Source organism: Podarcis muralis, chromosome 9 (assembly GCF_964188315.1).
Source record: "Podarcis muralis chromosome 9, rPodMur119.hap1.1, whole genome shotgun sequence".
Lineage (NCBI taxonomy): Eukaryota > Metazoa > Chordata > Lepidosauria > Squamata > Lacertidae > Podarcis > Podarcis muralis.
In genome coordinates, this window is record NC_135663.1 from 76,366,481 (window position 1) to 76,388,116 (window position 21,636).

The 21,636-nt window shown below is 47.0% G+C and overlaps 1 protein-coding gene across 1 annotated transcript; it reads right to left on the minus strand.

Annotated features, from left to right (window-relative positions):
- Positions 1–202: 202 nt before the first annotated feature.
- Positions 203–20,870, minus strand: LOC114604613 (protein PML-like). The gene is given in 10 exon segments (XM_028744881.2): positions 203–993; positions 995–1,695; positions 7,128–7,245; positions 9,435–9,490; positions 10,827–11,091; positions 12,879–13,007; positions 14,297–14,334; positions 16,274–16,848; positions 18,146–18,618; positions 20,597–20,870. Coding segments are annotated over 10 exon segments (2,433 nt in total). The 5' UTR covers positions 20,636–20,870; the 3' UTR covers positions 203–954.
- Positions 20,871–21,636: the final 766 nt, after the last annotated feature.

Sequence of the window (21,636 nt, forward strand, 5' to 3'; positions counted from 1 at the left end):
AAATCAGGGTAAAATTAAAGAGGGAAAGAAACTGCTGAACTAATAAATTGAATTGGAATACAAAAAAGGGAGGTATGAGGAGGTCCGGGAAACAAGTTAATGAAAAATAATGTGATGAAAAGATTGATTGTTTTTAACCATTTTTATTTTGTATTTTCTCTTTTCTCTTTTTCTATTTTGTAATGTAAAAACCCTAATAAAAATTTTATATATATATAAAAAAGGACAAAGATAGCTCTACTCAAAAGGTTTCAGCTGGACTTGAAAATGGAACTCCAGTGCTGAGATGAGTCAACCCCAGAGCATAGCTGTCAACGTTTTCCCTTTTTAAAGGTAAATTCCCTTATTCTGAATAGGATTCCTCACAAGAAAAGGGAAAAGTGGACAGCTATGGCCCAGAGATTGGTGATAATGGCTGACCCTTATCAACTCATGCAGCTGCATGGAACGATGTTACAGGTTGACTGAGTTAATTTCCCTCCCTTCTCTTTATGCTTGGGCCAGTGTGAGTATTTCTATTATGGTTCCCTGACTGCATTTTGATTGACAAATAGCTGTCTAGGCACAAACTTGAAGAAAAAAACACAGTTTACTTGTGGATCTTAATTGCTTAATTGCAAAATAAAGATTTGCTTTAGTAAAAAAATAAAAATAAAAATAATTAGTACTTATTTCATTAACATGGTAGAAGCATAGAATTGTAGAATCTGCTGTTCTGGAGGGTTGGACTCCAGGCAATGGCTTCAAGTCACAAGAAAGGAGATTCCGACTAAAGATTCGCAAAAACAGTAAGAGCTGTTCAGCAGTGGAACAGACTCCCATGAGAGGTGATGGTCTCTCTTTCCTTGGAGATTTTTAAGCAGCGGCCGGACAGTCAGGGATTCTTCAGGTGCGATTCCTGCATTGCAGAGGGTTGGACTAGATGACTTCTGGGTCCCTTCCAGTTCTGAGATTCTAGGAGGTTGCTGCCGGCAGCAGATGCCAAGAAGCCGAATTGCAGTTGTTGGAAGTAGAAGCGAATCTTGCTCAGCTTTTGGATTTTCTCCTCCGTGTCCTTTCGGTGGCGATTCAGGAACCTGCACAACTTGCTTAGCCCCCTTTCTGGGTCTTCTTGGTAGATGTGCTGGAGCATGGAAAGGCAGACATTGTGCAGCGCCAAGGTCTTTGCAGAGGCCTCAGAGAGGAGCTTCTGCGACAGGAGGGGTTGCAGGGAGGCGTAGGACCGTATGTTGGAGTAGGCAATGACTGTCCTTCTCTCCATCACAGGGTTAACCTCCAAGACAGTACACAAATCCTTCAGGGCCTTGGCGCAGTCGTCGGCCCGCGTGTCGTTCAGGTCGCCCCAGCGATATGTGTAGTCCAGGCTTTTCAGCGTGTAGCTGGGCAACTCTGGGAACTTCTCCTTAATGAGGGGCAAGGCATCGATGAAACCAAAGATGGAGGCTTCAAATCTTTCCTCCTTGTTGATAGCTTGCAGGGCGCCAACCAGGGCTGGGAGATGGTCCACAGACCAGATGTCATACCCCACCAAAATGGGCAGGGAGAGGGAGCAGACGTAGTCGAAGAACCCCTCCAGCCCAGTCTCGGAGAATTTGCTTCTTGCATCTCCGCCAGAGGAAGGCAACAGCGGCCGGATCATGACAGAGCAGCAGTATGCTTCTTCTGCTAGGGCAACCAGGTGCAGGATGTCACCCGCTGAAAAAGCAGTGAGAGGAGGTTAGTCCAGATTGACCACAGAGGCATGGGCATCACAAATACAGTGGTACCTCGAGTTAAGAACTTAATTCATTTCGGAGGTCCGTTCTTAACCTGAAACTGTTCTTAACCTGAGGTACCACTTTGGCTAATGGGGCCTCCCGCTGCCTCCATGCGATTTCTGTTCTCATCCTGAATCAAAGTTCTTAACCCAAGGTAGTATTTCTGGGTTAGCGGAGTCTGTAACCTGAAGCGTCTGTAACCCGAGGTACCACTGTAAATAAATATTACTCAAGAGCCATCAGGTTATTTCAGGCAAGAAGCCAGGCCAAATGGGTTGCTGATTTATTTATTATCATTTATTTATTGCATTTATACCCTACCTTTTTTCTTCATGGTTCTCCCCGCGTCTCATTTAATCCCACACAACAACCTTGTGAGGTAGGTTGGGCTGAGAGGCGGTGACTGACCCAAAGTCATCCAGAAAGCTTCATGGCTGAGTTGGGGTTCAGTGGCAAAGCGCCTCCAACTATGGCATGAGAAAGTGAATAGAGAAAAGTCTTTCCCCCTCTCTCATAACACTAGAATGTTTGGAGGCTTATGTTCCCAGACCTGGTTCTTCTGCCAAAAACATAGTTCCAGACATGGTCTGCAGTAGTAGTAGTAGTAGTAGTAGTAGTAGTAATAATAATAATAATAATAATAATAATAATAATAATAATAATTTATACCCTGCCCATCTGGCTGGGTTTCCCCAGCCACTCTGGGCGGCTTCCAACAGAACACTAAAATACAATAACCTATTAAGCATTAAAAGCTTCCCTAAACAGGGCTGCCTTCAGATGTCTTCTACAAGTCTGCTACTGTAGTTGTTTTTCTCTTTGAAGCGGAATGCCGAAAGATTCAGGACAGAGAAAAGAAGTCCTCCTTCGTACGGCACAAATTCAAACTATGGCACTTGCACTTGCTTCCTCAGGAGGCAGGGATGGCCACCCATTTCAGTGGCTTTTAAAGAGAACTGGACAAATGCATGGAGGGGGAGGGGGCTGCCAATGGCTACTAGCCAGAATGCCTCTGGTGCTGTGGGTTAAACACAGAGCCTAGGACTTGCCGATCAGAAGGTCGGCAGTTCAAATCCCTGAAGGAAAGCTTCACTTCTGCATATGATGCTGCGCAAACCGTTCTAAGCTGAAACATTCCTAGAATGTTCAGTTCACATTGAGTTCGTACCTGACTTGTTCTTAATGCATAGTTGACCACATCTACGGATGAATGCTATATCAATCACTAGTAAAAGTTTAATAAGGAGGTTTTCACGCCTGTCCAATTCTGTGTTCCCTTTCCCACCATTTAATCCTTTGGTGATTAATGCCTATATGCAACCTTTTGCTTTGTACTTGTGTTAACCAATCAGCAATAAGCACATATGTAGCAATGGTGTAATATTCAATAAAAGAGGCTCCTTGAGACTTGCTCAGGAGATGCCTCCCAGATGACACTCGCTACTTGTCTCTCGTTATTTCAACCCAACAAATCCCCGTGACGGGGTGAGCTCCCGTTGCTCGGTTCCAGCTCCTGCCAACCTAGCAGTTCAAAAGCACGTCAAAGTGCAAGTAGATAAATAGGTACCGCTCCTGCGGGAAGGTAAACGGCGTTTCTGTGTGCTGCTCTGGTTCGCCAGAAGCGGCTTAGTCATGCTGGCCCCATGACCCAGAAGCTTGTACGCCGGCTCCCTCGACCAATAAAGCGAGATGAGCGCCGCAACCCCAGAGTCGGCCATGACTGGACCTAATGGTCAGGGGTCCCTTTACCTTTAGGATGCCACTACTCTGTCTCTACTGTTGGAAGCAGTGATGTTTCTGAATCCCAGCTGCTGGAAAGAGCAGGAGGGGAGAGTTGCTCTTGGGCTCAAATTCTGCTTGCAGGTTTCCCAGAGGCATCTAGTTGGCCACTGTGAGAACAGGATGCTGGTCTGGATGGGCCACTGACCTGACGCAGCAGGCTCTTACGTTCCAGGTAGCCATATGCCATTGATAGACTGACCTCCTCCCCCCGAGCTTTAAGGGTATTTTTAGAAGGCAACGCCGGGGTGTGTGTGTGTGAGCACCTGATCTCCTTCCGCTTCCCTACAAACATATTCACTGTGGTTATCCAGTTTGCTCAGAGGCCAATCAGCGGGTGTCATGAATCTGTGCTCCTGCATCTTTTAAGTGCCTTGCAATACCCTTGCTCCTCCCTGCTTAGAAACCACCTGAGTTAGTGACCATCAGCACACCTTGTAGCCGGAAAGACCATAGCTAAGCTCAGATCAGATCACCACCATACATTTAAAGCGCCCTTATACCTCTTTATTAATCCAGAATGTGGCAGCTACAGTAGATTGGTGACTGAGACTGCAATGCGCTCTACGTGGGGCTACCTTTGAAGGTGACCTGGAAACTACAACTAATCCAGAATGCGGCAGCTAGACTGGTGACTGGGAGTGGCCGCTGAGACCATATAACACCGGTCCTGAAAGATCTTCATCAGCTCCCAGTACATTTCCGAGCACAATTCAAAGTGTTGGTGTTGACCTTTAAAGCCCTAAATGGCCTCGGTCCAGTATACCTGAAGGAGCATCTCCACCCCCATCATTCAGCCCGGACACTGAGGTCCAGCGCTGAGGGCCTTCTGGCAGCTCCCTCACTGCAAGAAGTGAGGTTACAGGGAACCAGGCAGAGGGCCTTCTCGGTAGTGGCACCTGACCTGTGGAACGCCCTCCCAGCAGATGTCAAGGCAATAAGCAACTATTTTACTTTAAAAAGACAACTGAGGACAACAGGATTCCCTGTTTAGGGAAGTTTTTAATGTCTGATGCTATATTGTTTTTAACATTCAGTTGGAAGCCGCCCAGAGTGGCTGGGGAAACCCAGGCAGATGGGCGGGGTATAAATAATAAATTATTATTATTATATTATTATTTATCTACAGTGGTGCCTCTGGTTAGATACGCTTCAGGTTACACACTCCACTAACCCAGAAATAGTGCTTCAGGATAAGAACAGAAATCGGGCTCCAGCGGCGCGGCGGCAGCAGGAGGCCCCATTAGCTAAAAAGTGGTGCTTCCGGTTAAGCACAGTTTCAGGTTAAGAACGGACCTCCGGAACAAATTCAGTATTTAACCCGAGGTACCACTGTATTTTGTTAAATTTAAACACTGCTTGATTGGAGGAAACCTCAAAGGGCCTTACGAAAAGACTTTAGCGCTAGCTGCAGTCCCCAAACTATCTTCAAGGGCAGTCCCACGTAAAGAACATCACAGTAATCTAACCACAAGGTGGCCAGGATATCCCTTTCTACGAAGTTGGGGAAAGGGGCTCCCAATGTGGGAGCACCCCCAGACTTTCAAGGGTATGTGCATGACAAACACACCCACCCACCGGAACAGGCCACCTGCCACAGGACCTGAGCCTTGTCAGCTTTCTCCTTGCCCTGACTGAGCCTCCAAGTCAAGGTGGGTTTGTGGCATCATCAGGTACTTGTGGATTTCCCCTGTGGCCCCTGGCTAGGCACCACTGGAAAACAGAAGGCTGATCTGATCTGATACCAGCTTGTGCTCTCATTGGAATGTATGTTGGAAGAAGAAAAAGTTGGTAGCATCTTCCCTGCTGGAAGGAGGGCAGGAGGTGAGCAGCCCCTTTCCCGATGCCCCTCTGATACGCCAGCCTCTCCCTTCACTCCCAGATAGTGAATAGGGATGGGAACATATGCCAATTTTGGTTTCTCTCGGTTTCTCTTTTTCCAGTCTTAGGTTTGGTTCTCCACAATTCCACATCAGTTTGTAGTTTTTTAAAAAAGAGAAACTCCTCATGAAAAGCCACCAACATTTTAGTTCAAATCTCTCCTCATCTACACATTTGTGTGCAGTTTTGCCCAATCTGCACATTTCAGCAAACCAGTTTTCCAGAATATAATACTTTCTTGTAGCGGCTTTTGATACAATTGATCATAATATCATTCTGGACTATCTAGAGGAGCACTGGGGGCACTGTTATACAATGGTTCCGCTCCTTCCTCCTGGGCCGTGTCCAGAAAGTGGTGTGGGGGATGAGTGTTCAGACCCTGGGCCCTCACTTGTGGGGTGCCTCAGGGTTCTGTCCTCTCCCCCATGCTTTTTAACATCTACATGGAGCCACTAGGAGAGATCATCAGGGGGTTTGGGCTGGGTGTCCATCAATATGCGGATGATACCCAGCTCTACCTCTCTTTTAAATTGGAACCAGTGAAGGCAGTGAAGGTCCTGTGTGAGTGCTTGGAGGCAATTGGAGGATGGATGGCAGATAATGGATTGAGGTTGAATCCTGACAAGACAGAAGTACTGTTCTTGGGGGACAGGCTGGTGTGGAGGACTCCCTGGTCCTGAATGAGGTAACTGTGCCCCTGAAGGACCAGGTGCGCAGCCTGGGAGTCATTTTGGACTCACAGCTGTCCATGGAGGCACAGGTCAATTCTGTGTCCAGGGCAGCTGTCTACCAGCTACATCTGGTACGCAGGCTGAGACCCTATCTGACCGCAGACTGTCTTGCCAGAGCAGTGCAAGGTTTAGTTATTTCCTGCTTGGACTACTGCAATGCGCTCTACGTGGGGCTGCCTTTGAAGGTAACCTGGAAACTACAACTAATCCAGAATGCGGCAGCTAGACTGGTGCCTGGGAGCGGCCACCGAGACCACATAACACCGGTCCTGAAAGACCTACATTGGCTCCCAGTATGTTTCCGAGCACAATTCAAAGTGTTGGTGCTGACCTTTAAAGCCCTAAACGGCCTCAGTCCTGTATACCTGAAGAAGCATCTCCACCCCCATCGTTCTACCCGGACAGAGGTCCAGCGCCAAGGGCCTTCTGGCGGTTCCCTCGCTGCAAGAAGTGAGGTTACAGGGAACCAGGTGGAGAGCTTTCTTGGTGGTGGTGCCCGCCCTGTGGAACGCCCTCCCGTCAGATGTCAAAGCGATAAACAACTACCTGACATTTAGAAGACATCTGAAGGCAGCTGTGTTTAGGGAAGTTTTTAATGTGTGACATTTTAATGTATTTTTAATCTTTGTTGGAAGCCGCCCAGAGTGGCTGGGGAGACTCAGCCAGATGGGCGGAATACAAATAATAAATTATTATATATCCTTTTAAGCAATACATGCGTGTTTTTATGCACACTTTACCCTGGGATATGCAATTTTGTGCCCGTGACTTGGCTGGATAACTGCACTGCAAAATTCAGACTGTGCAGAAGCGCAGACTTTGCAGAATGGCTGGATTTTGGTTTATGCATTGTTTTGGAAAGTGCAAATCAAGTGGATTCGCCTTCAAATGCAAACTGAGCTGAATTTCTCCCCCACCCCTTCTTCCCAAGCGATAATTTTGCAGTATCTGATTTCAAAAGTGGCTCTCAGCCCCTTACGTAGAAGCTTCAGGTCGAAGAACACCATGGTCCCTTGCCCCAACTGAAACTCCTGCCTCAGGCGTTCTTCCTGGCTATTCTGTGATCTGTTCCTGATGTCCCGTAGCAAGCTAGATTCCTGGCGAGAAGACAGACAAGTGGGGGGGGGGGACACTTCAGAGATTATGGGCCACTGACTCACCTCCCTCCCCCAGCCACAACCACTGCACTGCTGCCTTGGGGACGGAGGGTTCCACGACTCAGAAAAAAGAGCATTGTGACAACTTAAAAGACTAACAAGATTTTATTCGCAGAATCACAGAACTGTCAAGAAGGAAGATACCCCCAAGCAGGGCCGGATTTAGGTTTGATGAGGCCCTCAGCTACTGAAGGTAATGGGGGTCCTCTATATGTCCAGCTGTCCTTTGTCAACAACAAATTGCTGCTGTTTTTGTGTGTGTTGAATATATGCTATATGGTAATTTATGGACCTAATAGGTATCTAAAGCCATTTGCACATAACAAAATATGTATTTTATCAAAGCAATTGTTGAACTGAAATACAATTAAGAAGTATATTAATAGTGAAATACAATTAAGAAGTATATTAACAGTGAAATACAATTAAGAAGTATATTTTTGGGGGGGCCCCAAGAGAGTGGGGCCCTAAGCTATAGCTTGTTTAGCTTGTACATAAATCTGGCCCTGCCCCCAAAGGTCATCTGGTCCAAACCCCTAGGAATTGCAGTGAAAATGTCACGAGTAAGATTTTTGTACTCAAACATCACCTTTCGGCTGATTTACAAAGTGGACCATTAAGGTGATTCCTCATCATTCTGGGGAAAAGTGACAAATAGGATGCCGCAGGGTTCTGTCCTGGCCCCATTGTTGTTAAACATCTTTCCAAATGACTTGGATGAAGGAAATGAGGGGGTGCTCATCAAACTTGCAGGTGACAGCAACCTGGGAAGGGTAGCCAATGCCGTAGAAGACAGACTCCGGATTCAAAAGGGCCTTCACAGACTGGAGACCTGGACTGAAAACTTACAAAATGAATTTCAATGGGTACAAATGTTCTGCACTTAGGCAGGAGGAACCAGATGCACAAATATATGATGGGCGACACCTGGCTTACTAGCAGTACACGTGAAAAGGATCCAGGGGTCTTAGGAGACCACAAGCTTCGCATGAATGAACAGTGTGATGCAGCAGCAAAAATGGTGAATGCTATTGTAGGCTAGTGCTCAGATCAAGGCAAGGAACAGTACCACTCTAGTCTGCCTTGGTCAGACCCCACCCGGAATACTGTGTCCAATTCTGGGCGCCACAATTTAAGAAGGATGTTGACAAGCTGGAAGGTGTGCGGAGGAGGGCCACCAAGATGATTGAGGGTCTATAAACCAAGCCTTATGAGGAGTGGTTGAAGGAGCTGGGTATGTTTAGCCTGGAAAAGAGGAGACTGAAAGGAGATATGATAACCATCTTCAAATATTTCAAGGCTTGTCACATGGAGGATAGAACAAGCTTGTTTTCTCCTGCTCTGGAGGGTAGGACTCAAACCAGGGCTGGATTTAGGGTTGATGAGGCCCTAAGCTACTGAAGGTAATGGGGCCCTTTATATGTCCAGCTGTCCTTTGTCAACAACAAAATGTTGCTTTTTTGTGTGTGTCTGTTGAATATATGCTATATGGAAATTTATGGACCTAATAGGTATCTAAAGCCATTTGCACATAACAAAATATGTATTTTATCCAAGTAATTGTTGAACTGAAATACAATTAAGAAGTATATTATTAGTGAAATACAATTAAGAAAAAGTATATTTTTTGGAGTGGGGCCCTAAGCTATAGCTTGTTTAGCTTATATGTAAATATGGTACTGACTCAAACCCATGGCTTCAAGTTACAAGAAGGGATATTCTGGTTAAACATCAGGAAGAACTTTCTGACAGTGAGAGCTGTTTGACAGTGGAACAATTTCCCTCAGGAGGTGGTGGACTCTCCATCCTTGAAGGTTTTAAAGCAGAGGTTGGCTGGCCATCTGCCTTGGATACTTTAGCTGAGATTCCTGCATTGCAGGGGGGTTGGACTAGATGACTCCTGGCATCCCTTCCAACTCTGCAATTCTACGAACATCGAAGGTTTGCGTCGCTGCGCCTATGTCACAATCAGGTGCAAGAAAAGGATTGCTCTTTTATTATTCTGTATAGTTGAAAAGGGCCACCAACGTGCTGTGAGACCACGGCCTTCACAAGGGACTCCGTTGTCCAGGGGGCAGTGAGGAGGGCACCAAGCGACAGCGTGGCAGCACCTGGGTCTCTGCACTCACCACAGATTCGTCGTCGGTGATTTCGTCTCCCGAGGAAATGCTCACAGGAGCATCACCTGCAAGAGAAAAGCCGGACATACAATGAAGGCTAGCCTTTTGCGCTGGCCTTTCCCACTGCCAAGTCGCTCTTAGTATCGGAAAGCACTTTCTAATGTTAAGTTACAATATACAGTGGTACCTCGGGTTACAGACGCTTCAGGTTACAGACTCCGCTAACCCAGAAATAATACCTCGGGTTAAGAACTTTGTTTCAGGATGGGAATAGAAATCGCACAGCGGTGGCACGGTGGCAGCGGGAGGCCCCATTAGCTAAAGTGGTGCTTCAGGTTAAGAACAGTTTCAGGTTAAGAACGGACCTCCAGAACGAATTAAGTTCTTAACCTGAGGTACCACTGTACACACAAACAAACACATTATTATTTTTGGACGAGGCACACTTCTCTCACAGCTGGCTCCAGTTTAAAAGAGGCATTCCTGCCTTTCTTTCAGGTAATGCTTCTTCCGAGATTTGTGTATGTACGTATATTAAAAATATATACAGTGGTACCTCAGGTTAAGAACTTAATTCGTTCCGGAGGTCCGTTCTTAACCTGAAACTGTTCTTAACCTGAGGTACCACTTTAGCTAATGGGGCCTCCTGCTGTCGCCTCACAATTTCTCTTATCCTGAAGCAAAGTCCTTTACCCGACGTACTATTTCTGGATTAGCGGAGTCTGTAACCTGAAGCGTATGTAACCTGAGGTACCACTGTATTTTTGAAAACCTGATTGATTGTGGGTGCTTTTTAATCAATAGAGAAGGTTTCAATGCACTACGTGACCTGACTTATTAAACTAGGGGTAGGGAGACCGCACCCCTCCAGAGGCTGTTAGATTTCAATGGTCAGGGATGTGGGTGGGAGTTGTAGTTCAACGACATTTGCAGGGCACCAGGTTCCTCACACTTGGTGGCCAAGTGGTTCAGGCGATGGATTAGAAATCCACTGGGATCTCGCCCCACGGGTTCAAATCCTGCTGACGACATACCAATGTTACTATTTGAGAGCTAGTATGGTGTAGTAGTTGGTCAGAAGATCACCGGGGAGAGACCAGGGTTTAAGTCCCTACTCAGCCATGAAGCTCACTGGGTAACTTGAGGCCAGTCCCTGCCCCTCAGCCTAAGAATGGGGAGGTGGGGTGCTCATTGGCCAAAAAGGTGGGATATGAATGCCACAGATAAATAAAAATACCTGGATTAAACAATTCAGCCTTCTTTAGGCTGTCGATTTCACAATGAGAAGCTCACTTCTCACAATGAGAAGCCATTAGTATCCCGCCCCCCTCAAAAAAGATATCAAAAATGTGTGACTGGGTCTCAAGAATCCCTGAGTAAAACAGCAGCTTCTGTCTGTACCTGGCTCAGACAGCTCTGGGTCAGACATGGGGGGACACTTTGAGCTGTCCATGCCTTCTCCTGCCTTGTCCCTGCTCCCTGTGGAAGGGGAGCATCCTGGAGATTGAGAACTGGTCCAAGTTTGTTCCAGCCTCCTGTTGCTAGGCAACTGCCTGGATCTGGCAATATCATCATCATGTTCCATTTTCACCACTTTTGTAGGGGTCTGGACAGCCCTTTCCAGGTAGGCATAGTTCCTCTTTGCTGGTGACTTCGGGAGGTGGCCCTGGGAGACAAGAGCACGGAATAGGATGATATGGCCATTAATTAATTAATTCCTTTGTGCAGCGAAAGCCACTACAAAGTGAGATACAAAAAAACCCCAAAACCACACATACAAAAATATTACGCAGTTAAAATAATCGTTAAAGTTAGGCATTCCATCTAATAAAAATTTGCTCTTCTGAAGAATTCAACTTAGGCCCACAAATATTTCTCATTGAAAATGCTACTCTAAAGACAGTGCAGACCATCTTGTCAGAAATGTTAAGGGGACCTGTCCCCTAATAAAAAGTGAACCAAGTTCCCTCTTGATCTTTCAGCTGAGAGGTTTTAATCTTTGAACACAGTTGCATTTACTACTATATTATTAATACTACTACTTTGGGCTCTTTGCATTTTTGTGGGGAAAAGAAATGAGTGATTTTGAGACATTTGAATTTAAAAGAAATATTGTTTAACAGAAAGTGGAGAAGATGGATGCTATCATGGAGTGCATATCTTAAATAACTTATTTATGTAACTGGCAGATGGAAAATCGGAAGTCTGTTTTATTTTTATTTGTTTCCTTTTCTTTTCTCCCCCCCCCCTTCCTTTCTTCTTCCTGCTTCTTTCTTTTTATCCCTCCCTTTCTCTTCTTCATTTTCTGTCCTTATTTCTTTCGAGTCCCATGTCTGGGATCTTTATTAGCGTCCAGGGACTGCATGCCATGGAAAATAGTTGATGGAGGACGCTGGATGAGAAACTGGGAAGTGCTGGTTTCCCAGGGTGAGAGATGAGAGAACTACTTTTAAGAGAGGGCTCCGTATTCTATTTTTACTTTGGGTAGCTGTTTCTGTTTTTTATTTACATTCGTTTTCTATACCTTACTGTATCACAACAAAACTTTAATAAAAATCTTAACTGATTTTAAGAAAATCAGGTATTGGACACAGGATAATAAATCAGTACAGAATATGTTTGAGAAGTATTGGAAGTAGGGGAAGTATAGATGAGCCCTCTGATTCTTCCACATCATATAGTGTTGCCATAAAATCCAGACGCAAAAGTTATTGAGCTTTTGGGGGGGCGGGGTTTGCCTGAAGCTGTTGAGCTTTAAAGCTAATTTAAAGAAAGTTGCCCAGACCAACACTGCCGACATGGGTTGCCATCCGACTGGCATTTTTGCAATTTCCACCCAGAAACTGCTTCCAACTGCAGTATTATGTGTATGTCCAGGGACGTGGGTGGCGCTGTGGTCTAAACCACAGAGCCTAGGGCTTGCTGATCAGAAGGTCGGCGGTTCGAATCCCTGTGAGCTCCCATTGTTCAGTCCCAGCTCCTGGCCCACTTAACAGTTCGAAAAGCACGTCAAGTGCAAGTAGATAAATAGGTACCGCTGCGGCGGGAAGGTAAACGGCATTTCCGTGCGCTGCTCTGGTTCGCCAGAAGCGGCTTAGTCATGCTGGCCACATGATCTGGAAGCTGTCTGCGGACAAACACCGGCTCCCTCAGCCTATAGTGCAAGATGAGCGCACAACCCCAGAGTCATCTGCGACTGGACCTAACGGTCAGGGGTACCTTTACCAGGAAATTCCAGACATTATCCTAGCAATTCCTAGCATTATCCCACATTTTTACTGTTCCAATCTCTCTCTCTCTCTCTCTCTCTCTCTCTCTCTCTCTCTCTCTCTCTCTCACACACACACACACACACACCCTAGAAGGAAGCCCCCTTCCCACATTCGTCACAACCAGAGAATGCAGGACAGTGGGAGGGGAACAGAGGGAGGTGAATTGTGCTTTCTGACTTACCAGATTACTGGTGCTTGAGTTGCTGCTGCTGGGGCTATCTGGGTCGCTGGCATCTGTCTTTCTGGCCAACGCATTGGCCACTGTCTTTCTGGCCACCATATGGCGGGGAGGCTGTTTTTCAGACCCTCCCTGCGGATGGGTAATGCAAACAGTTTTATGAGTGTTTTACTAGAGAAAACCCCCCTTATTATTTCATGAATACCCTGAAGTTAGCTATTTGTGGTAGTGTTTATAATAAAACAGTAGCAAGGTGAAGGCTCTACTCATTCCCTCCCCAGAGGTCCAAAATGTGAGGAGTCACTTCCAATGTGTGTATCTAATTGTGTTCTGAACACTCTGTGAAGGTTTCCACAGTGAGGCACAAAAACTTAGTTCAAGACATACACCGTTTACAGACAATTTTAAGCAGCCCAATTTGATGGCAGGCAAAGATTTTCTTCTTCAAACAGGCTTTTGGGAACTGCCTGTTTTTAAGGAAAGGACTGGTGTTGGGGCGTTTTTATTGCAAAAATCTGTATATCTTACTAGACACACACACACACACACACACACACACACACACACACACACACACGCTTAAATGTTTTTAAGGATGTCCCCCTCCCCAGTTTTTAGCTGTTTCTGTTTTATCTGTGAACTGCCTTTGACTAGATGACTGAAAATACTCAGAGTTGAGAGTGGATTTCATGCTCTTTATTCAGCTCATAGTGGTGAGGAGGAATGGAAGTTCCCCCAGGATGTCTGCTTTATATACATTATTTACACAATGGGCCCCACATGATTGGCTAATTCCGGGATTCACCTATAGGCCAATCAGGTTGCGGATTTACTTCCACCTGGAGCTGGATTGGGTGGCTCCTGTGGACCAATCAGACTGCTGCATTCTGTATCCTATTGTTCTAGGACCAATCAGACTGCTGCATTTTGGATCCTATTATTCTAGAACCAATCAGACTGCTGCCTTCTGAATCCTATTCAACTCAGTCATGACAATGACCCCCAGGGGCTCTTCCAACTCTAGGATTCTAATTCTATGAGCATATTTTCCAAGCCATTCAGCCCCTGATGGGATTTCACTTCCGCTCAAGGATTCGAAAGCATGTTGCCCTGCCTATCTAACCCCATTCGCTATCCAATGGTTAAACTGTCAGCTTCTCCCTTAAACTCTCTTCTCTCCTGAGTGGCGTCTCTGAAAAGATCCCTTATATATGCAGCTGGAGTTTGTCAATGTGGAGACGACAGTTCAAGATGAACACCAGAGATGGGGGAACCTTCAGCCCTCCAGAATTTGTAGGGCCACAACTCCCATCATCCTTAGCCATTGGCCATGCCGCCTAGGACTGATGGGAACTGGAGTCCAGTAGCGTCTGGAGGCTCACTTGTTCCCCAGTCCCAATGTATGCAAAAGCAGCTCTCACCTGGTTGGGTGCAGTTTCCGGTCCACCTGGGACAGCTTCTAAAAAAGAGTGAGGCATTATTAATTAGAAAATGGAGCAAACTGGTCTGTTCCTATTCAGAGACAGAATCACCAAGTATTTCAATCTTGCAGCCGTTACTGGCATATCTCTGTTAGTTTTCCATCTTCCTATTCAGTGCACAAAATGTTAAGGAATGTATTTCACTTTGAAACTTTAAAGGTAAAAGGTAAAGGTACCCCTGCCCGTACGGGCCAGTCGAAACTTTGTTTTGACAGTTTGAAACTTTACTATTCTATAAAACTGACTATCCTTGCACCATAAAGCTTTAAGGAAAACACCTTTTAAACTTTCCTGTCAATCATCCTTATTGTTCTATATAATCATAAATCCTACAGACTCTCACTTCTTAGGACCATCTCCATTTTGCAACAGCACAAACTGTAAGAGGCAGCTTGCTTCTGAGCAACAGTAGGTGGGAGCTGCGGTTGAGGGGAGGGCTACTCTTGCGCCCGGGTTCTGCTCTGGGGGCTTCCTGCAAAGAGCAGCCAGTTGGCTGACGGTGAGAACGAGATGGCTCTCTGGCCTGGGCCAGCAGTCTTTTCTTATGACTTTGCATAGTAGACCTGGGAGCATCCAGCTTTTGTCAAATTGTGGGCAGGGATGAAGTATCAGCAAAACATTGCATCCGTGTTTGTCACCTAAGATTAGGTGACAAATTATATACCGAGTCGAACCACTGGTCTGTGCAGCTGTGTGTTGTCTGCTATTGCTGGCAGTGTCAAGATGCCAGGATTTCAACCAGGGCCAGTGGTGCAGGTAGGAAAATTTTAGACTATAATAATTTATTATTTATACCCCGCCCATCTGCCTGGGTTTCCCCAGCCACTCTGGGCGGCTTCCAACTGAATATTAAAAACAATACAGCATCAGACATTACAAACTTCCCTAAACAGGGCCGCCTCCAGTTGTCTTTTAAAAGTAAAATAGTTGTTTATTGCCTTGAAATCTGCTGGGAGGGCATTCCACAGGGCAGGCGCCACTACCGAGAAGACCCTCTGCCTGGTTCCCTGTAACCTCACTTCCTGCAGTGAGGGAACCGCCAGAAGGCCCTTGGCGCTGAACCTCAGTGTCTGAGCTGGATGGTGGGGGTGGAGATGCTCCTTCAGGTATACAGGATAGAGGCTGTTTAGGGCTTTAAAGGTCAGCACCAACATACTGGGAGCCACTATAAGTCTTTCAGGACCGGTGTTATATGGTCTCAGCAACCACTCCCAGTCACTAGTCTAGCTGCCGCATTCTGGATTAATTGCAGTTTCTGAGTCACCTTCAAAGGTAGCCCCACGTAGAGCGCATTGCAAGTTATCTCCAAGTGGGAGATAACTAGAGCATGCACCTTTCCATTAAGTCCAGACTCTGGGCTTAATGGTCTTATGGGCGGCACTTTTTGAGATGGGTCATGTGCATTCCTTCACCTGGGATCCTGGGGGCCCCTCCTGCTCATTCTGTTGATGGGGTCTCTAGACTTCCACCCTGAAGCCTACCAGCTAAACAATTCTCCTTCACTCAAAAGTTTGTCACAGTGATGGCCGCATACAAAAAAAATGACCTCTTACAATCTGTGCAAATCTGTCACACAAAAAGTGGGCAGCAGCTGCGCAGATATTTTTGTTCTGCCTATCTGGAGACGAGCTGCAGAAAGTATTCAATCTAGATACTCTGAAAGTTGAAAACTCTCTGCACATGAGCTATGACAGTCAGTATGCTGAGAGCTTCTGACTGGCGGGTGTGTAAGAGGAAACACCAACAAGGTGGCTCTGATTATTTCTTTGCTCTGGCAAAGAACCAGTGTAGAAGTCCTGCCCTGGTTCCACCACTGGGCCTAGGCCTTTCCACACACAGAGCAGGAGGTCTGCCACTGGGCTCACTTCCTCTCCTAGCCAGTCACACCAGCCAGTCATTGCTCTTCAAGACTCTCACCTCTGGCCTTTGTCACTCTTTCATACAGAGCCTGGAGCTGGATCTTGACCTCTGCAAAGTCACTCGCTTGGATCTGGAAATTGACAACTGGTGGCTGGTTATCTCTGAGCTTCTCCAGTGAACTTTTGATGTAGGGTTGCATCTCCAAGACCACCTGGTCAGAGGCATATTGCTGCATCTTCTCCACCAGCTGCTCGCTGGATGCCATCCTCTTGACCAGGCCTTCCACGTCCTTGAGCCTTCTCTCTACATCCTTGACTTGTTGCTGGTGCTGGTCCTCCACTTCTGCTAGGAACTTGGCCTCCTTTTCTTGCAGCACCTTCACCATCTTGCCAATCTGTTGCTGGATCAGCTCCCTCGTCTCGTTCCTCGTCTTCTCCATGCTTGCCACCAGCTCCTGGAGGCTGCGGTAGGCTTCGCTGTGGTTGCTTTTCTTGAGCTCTCTTTGCATGCTCTGCAGCTCGTTTTGCATGCGCTTGATTTCGTCCGGTATTTCGCAGTGCTGGCTCTGGTGTTTGCTGTCCAGCGTAGCGCAAACCACGCACATGGGCCGCTTACACTCATTGCAATAGACTCTGTAAATCAAATGCCATTGGCTTTGCTTATTGGGACTGCTGCTCATAGTTATTATTATTATTAATAGTTTTTTCACTATGATTATTTTAAATTCTAGTAACACCAAAAATTAGTTCTTTTTAAAAAGATAAAGCTAAAGGTAAAGGGACCCCTGACCAATAGGTCCAGTCGTGGCCGACTCTGAGGTTGCGGCGCTCATCTCGCTTTATTGGCTGAGGGAGCCGGCGTACAGCTTCTGGGTCATGTGGCCAGCATGACTAAGCCACTTCTGGCGAACCAGAGCAGCGCACGGAAACACCGTTTACCTTCCCGCTGGAGCGGTACCAATTTATCTACTTGCACTTTTGTGCTTTTGAACTGCTAGGTTGGCAGGAGCAGGGATCGAGCAACGGGAGCTCACCCCGTCGCGGGGATACGAACCGCCGACCTTCTGATCGGCAAGTCCTAGGCTCTGTGGTTTAACCCACAGTGCCACCCGCATCCTTTTTAAAAAGATAAGTTGTCACAATTGCCAATATTGATGCACTGAGTTGATGATAAAACATGCAGAGAGGGAAAGAATGTTTACTGAACCCAGACACTCACATAGACCTGCGGTACTGGCTCATTTTGATTGTATGTAATCTGTTCTGGGAGTATTTCTGGCTCAACCACAGGGCACAAATGCTCTAAATAAATACATGCAACCTGATGCTTCTGAGCTGCTGTATTTGTATATAAAATAAAATTAGACCAGACAGTCAAAAAGGAAACCTCATCCTTAGATCCGTCTGAATCCAGGAAGTTGGATTCCGTTGGAGGCAGCCCACTGGATCAGGCCAATGGCCCATCTAGTCCAGCATCCTATTCTCACAGTGGCCAACCAGACACCCATGGGAGGAAACCCACAAGCATTCAGAGGATGGAACAGTGGGCTCAACCCTGGCACTCAAAATAAGATCTCAGCAGAGCCGTCTTTCCTATTGGGCTTAGTGGTGCATTGTGCCAGGGCACCAGACTTTCAGGGGCGCCGCAGTGAGTGGGGGAGCTGTGCGGCTTTGCCGGCGGCCTCCCCTTTCCCTGCCCGCCCGCCAGCTGTGCCTCGTCAACCATATGGCTGGTGGGCGTGCAGCTTCCTTCCCAAGCCTTCGCGGGAGGAGAGTGATCCCTGCAGAGGCTTGGGAAAAGGTCAACATCCCTGGAAATGGGGGGGGGGGGGGAGGTGGGCGCCAAAGGGATCTTGGCACCACAGCGCAGGGTATGCTTAAGACGGCCCTGGATCTCAGACCGAGAACGAAGCGCTGACGGACCACCTACCTTGCAGTATCGTTATTGTGGTTTTCCTTGGGGCAGTTCATGACACTTTGCTTTCTGGTCTCTGCAAGGAACTTTGCGCTCGACATGCCCTGGAGATTCTTCAGTGTTTTGACTTCATGGAGGCTGTTCTTCTTGACTCTCTCGTGGTTTGTGAAACACACGCCGTCGCAAAAGTGCCAGTCACATTCGGAACACCAGAACACCGCCTCTCTCTCAGAGCTACAGCTGCAGGCCAACTCTTGGCCTTGGCTGATCTTCTGGAAGATGCTCAGCTGGGACTGAAGGTTTTCAAAGAGCTTGTTGCGCTTCAGTTCAGGCGGAGAGTACGGGGATCTGCATATGGCACAGTGACCACTGGGCTGGTTTTCTTCGAGGCACTGGGCGCACAGGTTGTGAAGGCATGGCAGGAGTTTGGGGTTCTGAACTTCCCCCTGGCAACTCTCACACAAGAGGAACTGTAATTCACCCATCTCCTGTTGTGAAAAAACAAGGATAAGGGGCAATAGTTTGGAAGGTGCCCATTAAGCTTCAAGTAGGGATAGGAAAATGGGGGGTGGGGGTGGGAATCATCAGCATTTTGCTGCAAATTCCCCCCAACTTACACATTTCTGTATGACATTTTTTCTGTAACTGCACATTTTGGAAAACAAAGGTGAATCTACATTGTCTATCAGAGATCCCACAAGCCCCACTTTGCAGCTGAATCTCCTGGCCCAGAACCGGCTTTTGTTGAAGCAGCCCAGGGGTTTAGTGACTCACAGGCCTGGCCTTTCTCAGAGGGGGTTGCTGCTCTGGTCCCAGATCTTGGAACTTCAGCGCTCAGGTGTTCCTAGGGTTTGCATCCTCTTGAGCCAGAGGACATGGCTACCTACTCCTTTGGAGAAGGGGAGCCTCTCCTGACACTTGGCCTCTCAGCTGCCACTGTTGCCAAATGCACAACTGGCTCAAGCACAGATCAGGTTACAAGGTACACAAGCCAGCAGTTGTATCAGAGCACTAAGGCACATGGCTGGGCATAAGATAAGATGTTGTCCCAACACCTTATATGCCCCCCTGAGCTCTCCTTTTTACAGTTTCGGGTTGAGGCAGGGCATGAATTATTATTTATAATGGAAACTATGTACTTAGCATTGCCTAACACAATTGAAGGCAGAATGAGTTAATAATTACTCATTTCCTGATAACTTTCAGCTTCCTGCTGAGGTAAGAAAAGGACCAAACCAAGATGAAGGTATTCTTGCAAGGACACACAAGAACGTAAGAATCTGGATCCGGCCCATGGTTCATCTAGCTCAGCATCCTCTTCTCAGGGTGGAAGACCAGATGCCTTTGCAAAACCCACAAGCAGGACATGAGCACAACTCCCAGCCCCCTGTGACTGGTATGCAAAGTCTTACTGCCTCCAATAGCGGGCATGAAAAATGCCTTTTCCCAAAACACTTTTAGATTGGAGCAAATCCCTTTCCTGGGTAAGACAGAGTATTTGCTGGTTCCACTCTGGTGACTGTGATATTGATTCTGTTCAGAGCCTCACTCCCACCAAGCCCTGTATTACAGATGGAAGCCAATTTCATTTCCCTCAGTTTCTCATTTTCCCCCATCTTAAATCCAGTTCTCCACATTTTGCAGGAATTTGTGGGTTTTTTGTTTTTTTAAATTGTCATGAAAATTCACCAGCACTTTAGTGCAGTTTTCTCATAATAAACACATCTTTAGATGCAGTCTTGACTAATGCACACATTTTTGCAATTCCTCCCAGCATAATGCATGCTTGCATTTCATTTTCGCTGGTAAAATATGCATTTCTGTAAACATTGCAAAATTTGGACAACTGGAAATTTTAGAGAATAGCTCTGTTTCGGTTTGACTATTGTCCAGAAAACATTAACTTGGTAGATTTAGCTGTAAACAACAACAACAAATTATTTATACCCCGTCCATCTGGCTGGGTTTCCTTACTGAACCGAGTCCCCCCCCCCTGCCCTGTCCTTAATTCTCTATATCTCTCCCCCCCCCCCACCTCCTTCGCTTTCACCCTCCTCTCCTCTACTTTTAACACACACACAAGTTCCTATGTTAGAGCGTATCACTTGCAGGACCAGTGCCAGGGCTGGGGGGGGGGCGCACTACCATCCTTGAGCGTCTCTGGTCTTGCAGCTTCCCCCCCCTCCTCCCCCCCCCGCTCCCTTTTCCCACCATGCAAAAGAAGGCAAAGGAATGGAGAGGGAGGAACAGCTCCCTCTGGGCTGCAGTAGCTTGAAAAGGAGGGGTGGGCGCACTGAGGACCCCCTAAAAGCTGGACCCCCTAAAAACTGATCTCTTGTCACGGCACGGAAGTGGAGCAAATCTGCAAAGAGCTTCCGAAGGATGCCTTGGCTGCAAATGCCCCCGAGAGTTTCCTTGTTCCCTGAAACTCAGCCGAGTCCTCCCAGGACAAGTCCAGGGTCTTACCTGGCTCTCGGAGAGGGATGCTGAGGTCCCCTGAGCCATCCTTGTCTTCCCACGAAGCTCTTTCCTCTTCCAGAGGAGCTCTTAACGGAGGAGGGAGGCTGCCCAGAAACGTCTGCTTTTTAGGTTTCGTTTTCATAGAAACGGAAAGGCTTCCTGATTGTTGTGTGCGCCCGTGGGCGTAGCTAAGATTTATGTCGGGGCATAACTGTCAACTTTCAAATTTGAAAATAAGGGATCAGCAGCCTCCAAAATAAGGGATCAACAAGGAATTTCCCGCAAGAAAGGGAAGGTTGGCAGCTATGTGTTGGGGGGGGGGGGGGCGAGGATTTATTGGTGGGAGGACCAGAACTGAGCTATCTGCAACACGACTGGTCAGTTAAATACAGTGGTACCTCAGGTTAAGAACTTAATTCGTTCTGGAGGTCCGTTCTTAACCTGAAACTGTTCTTAACCTGAAGCACCACTTTAGCTAATGGGGCCTCCCGCTGCGATTTCTGTTCTCATCTTGAAGCAAAGTTCTTAACCTGGGTTAGTGGAGTCTGTAACCTGAAGCACCTGTAACCTGAAGCACCTGTTACCCGAGGTACTTCTGTTTAAGAACTTAATTCGTTCTGGAGGTCCGTTCTTAACCTTAAACTGTTCTTAACCTGAAGCACCACTTTAGCTAATGGGGCCTCCCGCTGCGATTTCTGTTCCCATCCTGAAGCAAAGTTCTTAACCCAAGGTATTATTTCTGGGTTAGCAGAGTCCGTAACCTGAAGCACCTGTAACCCGAGGTATTTGTACAGTGGTACCTCTGTTTAAGAACTTAATTCGTTCTGGAGGTCCGTTCTTAACCTGAAACTGTTCTTAACCTGAGGTACCACTTTAGCTAATGGGGCCTCCCGCTGCTGCTGCACCGCCAGAGCACGATTTCTGTTCTCATCCTGAAGCAAAGTTCTTAACCCGAGGTACTATTTCTGGGTTAGTGGAGTCTGTAACCTGAAGCGTATGTAACCCGAGGTACCATTGCATTTATTTCCTTGATTTAGTGGGGAGCT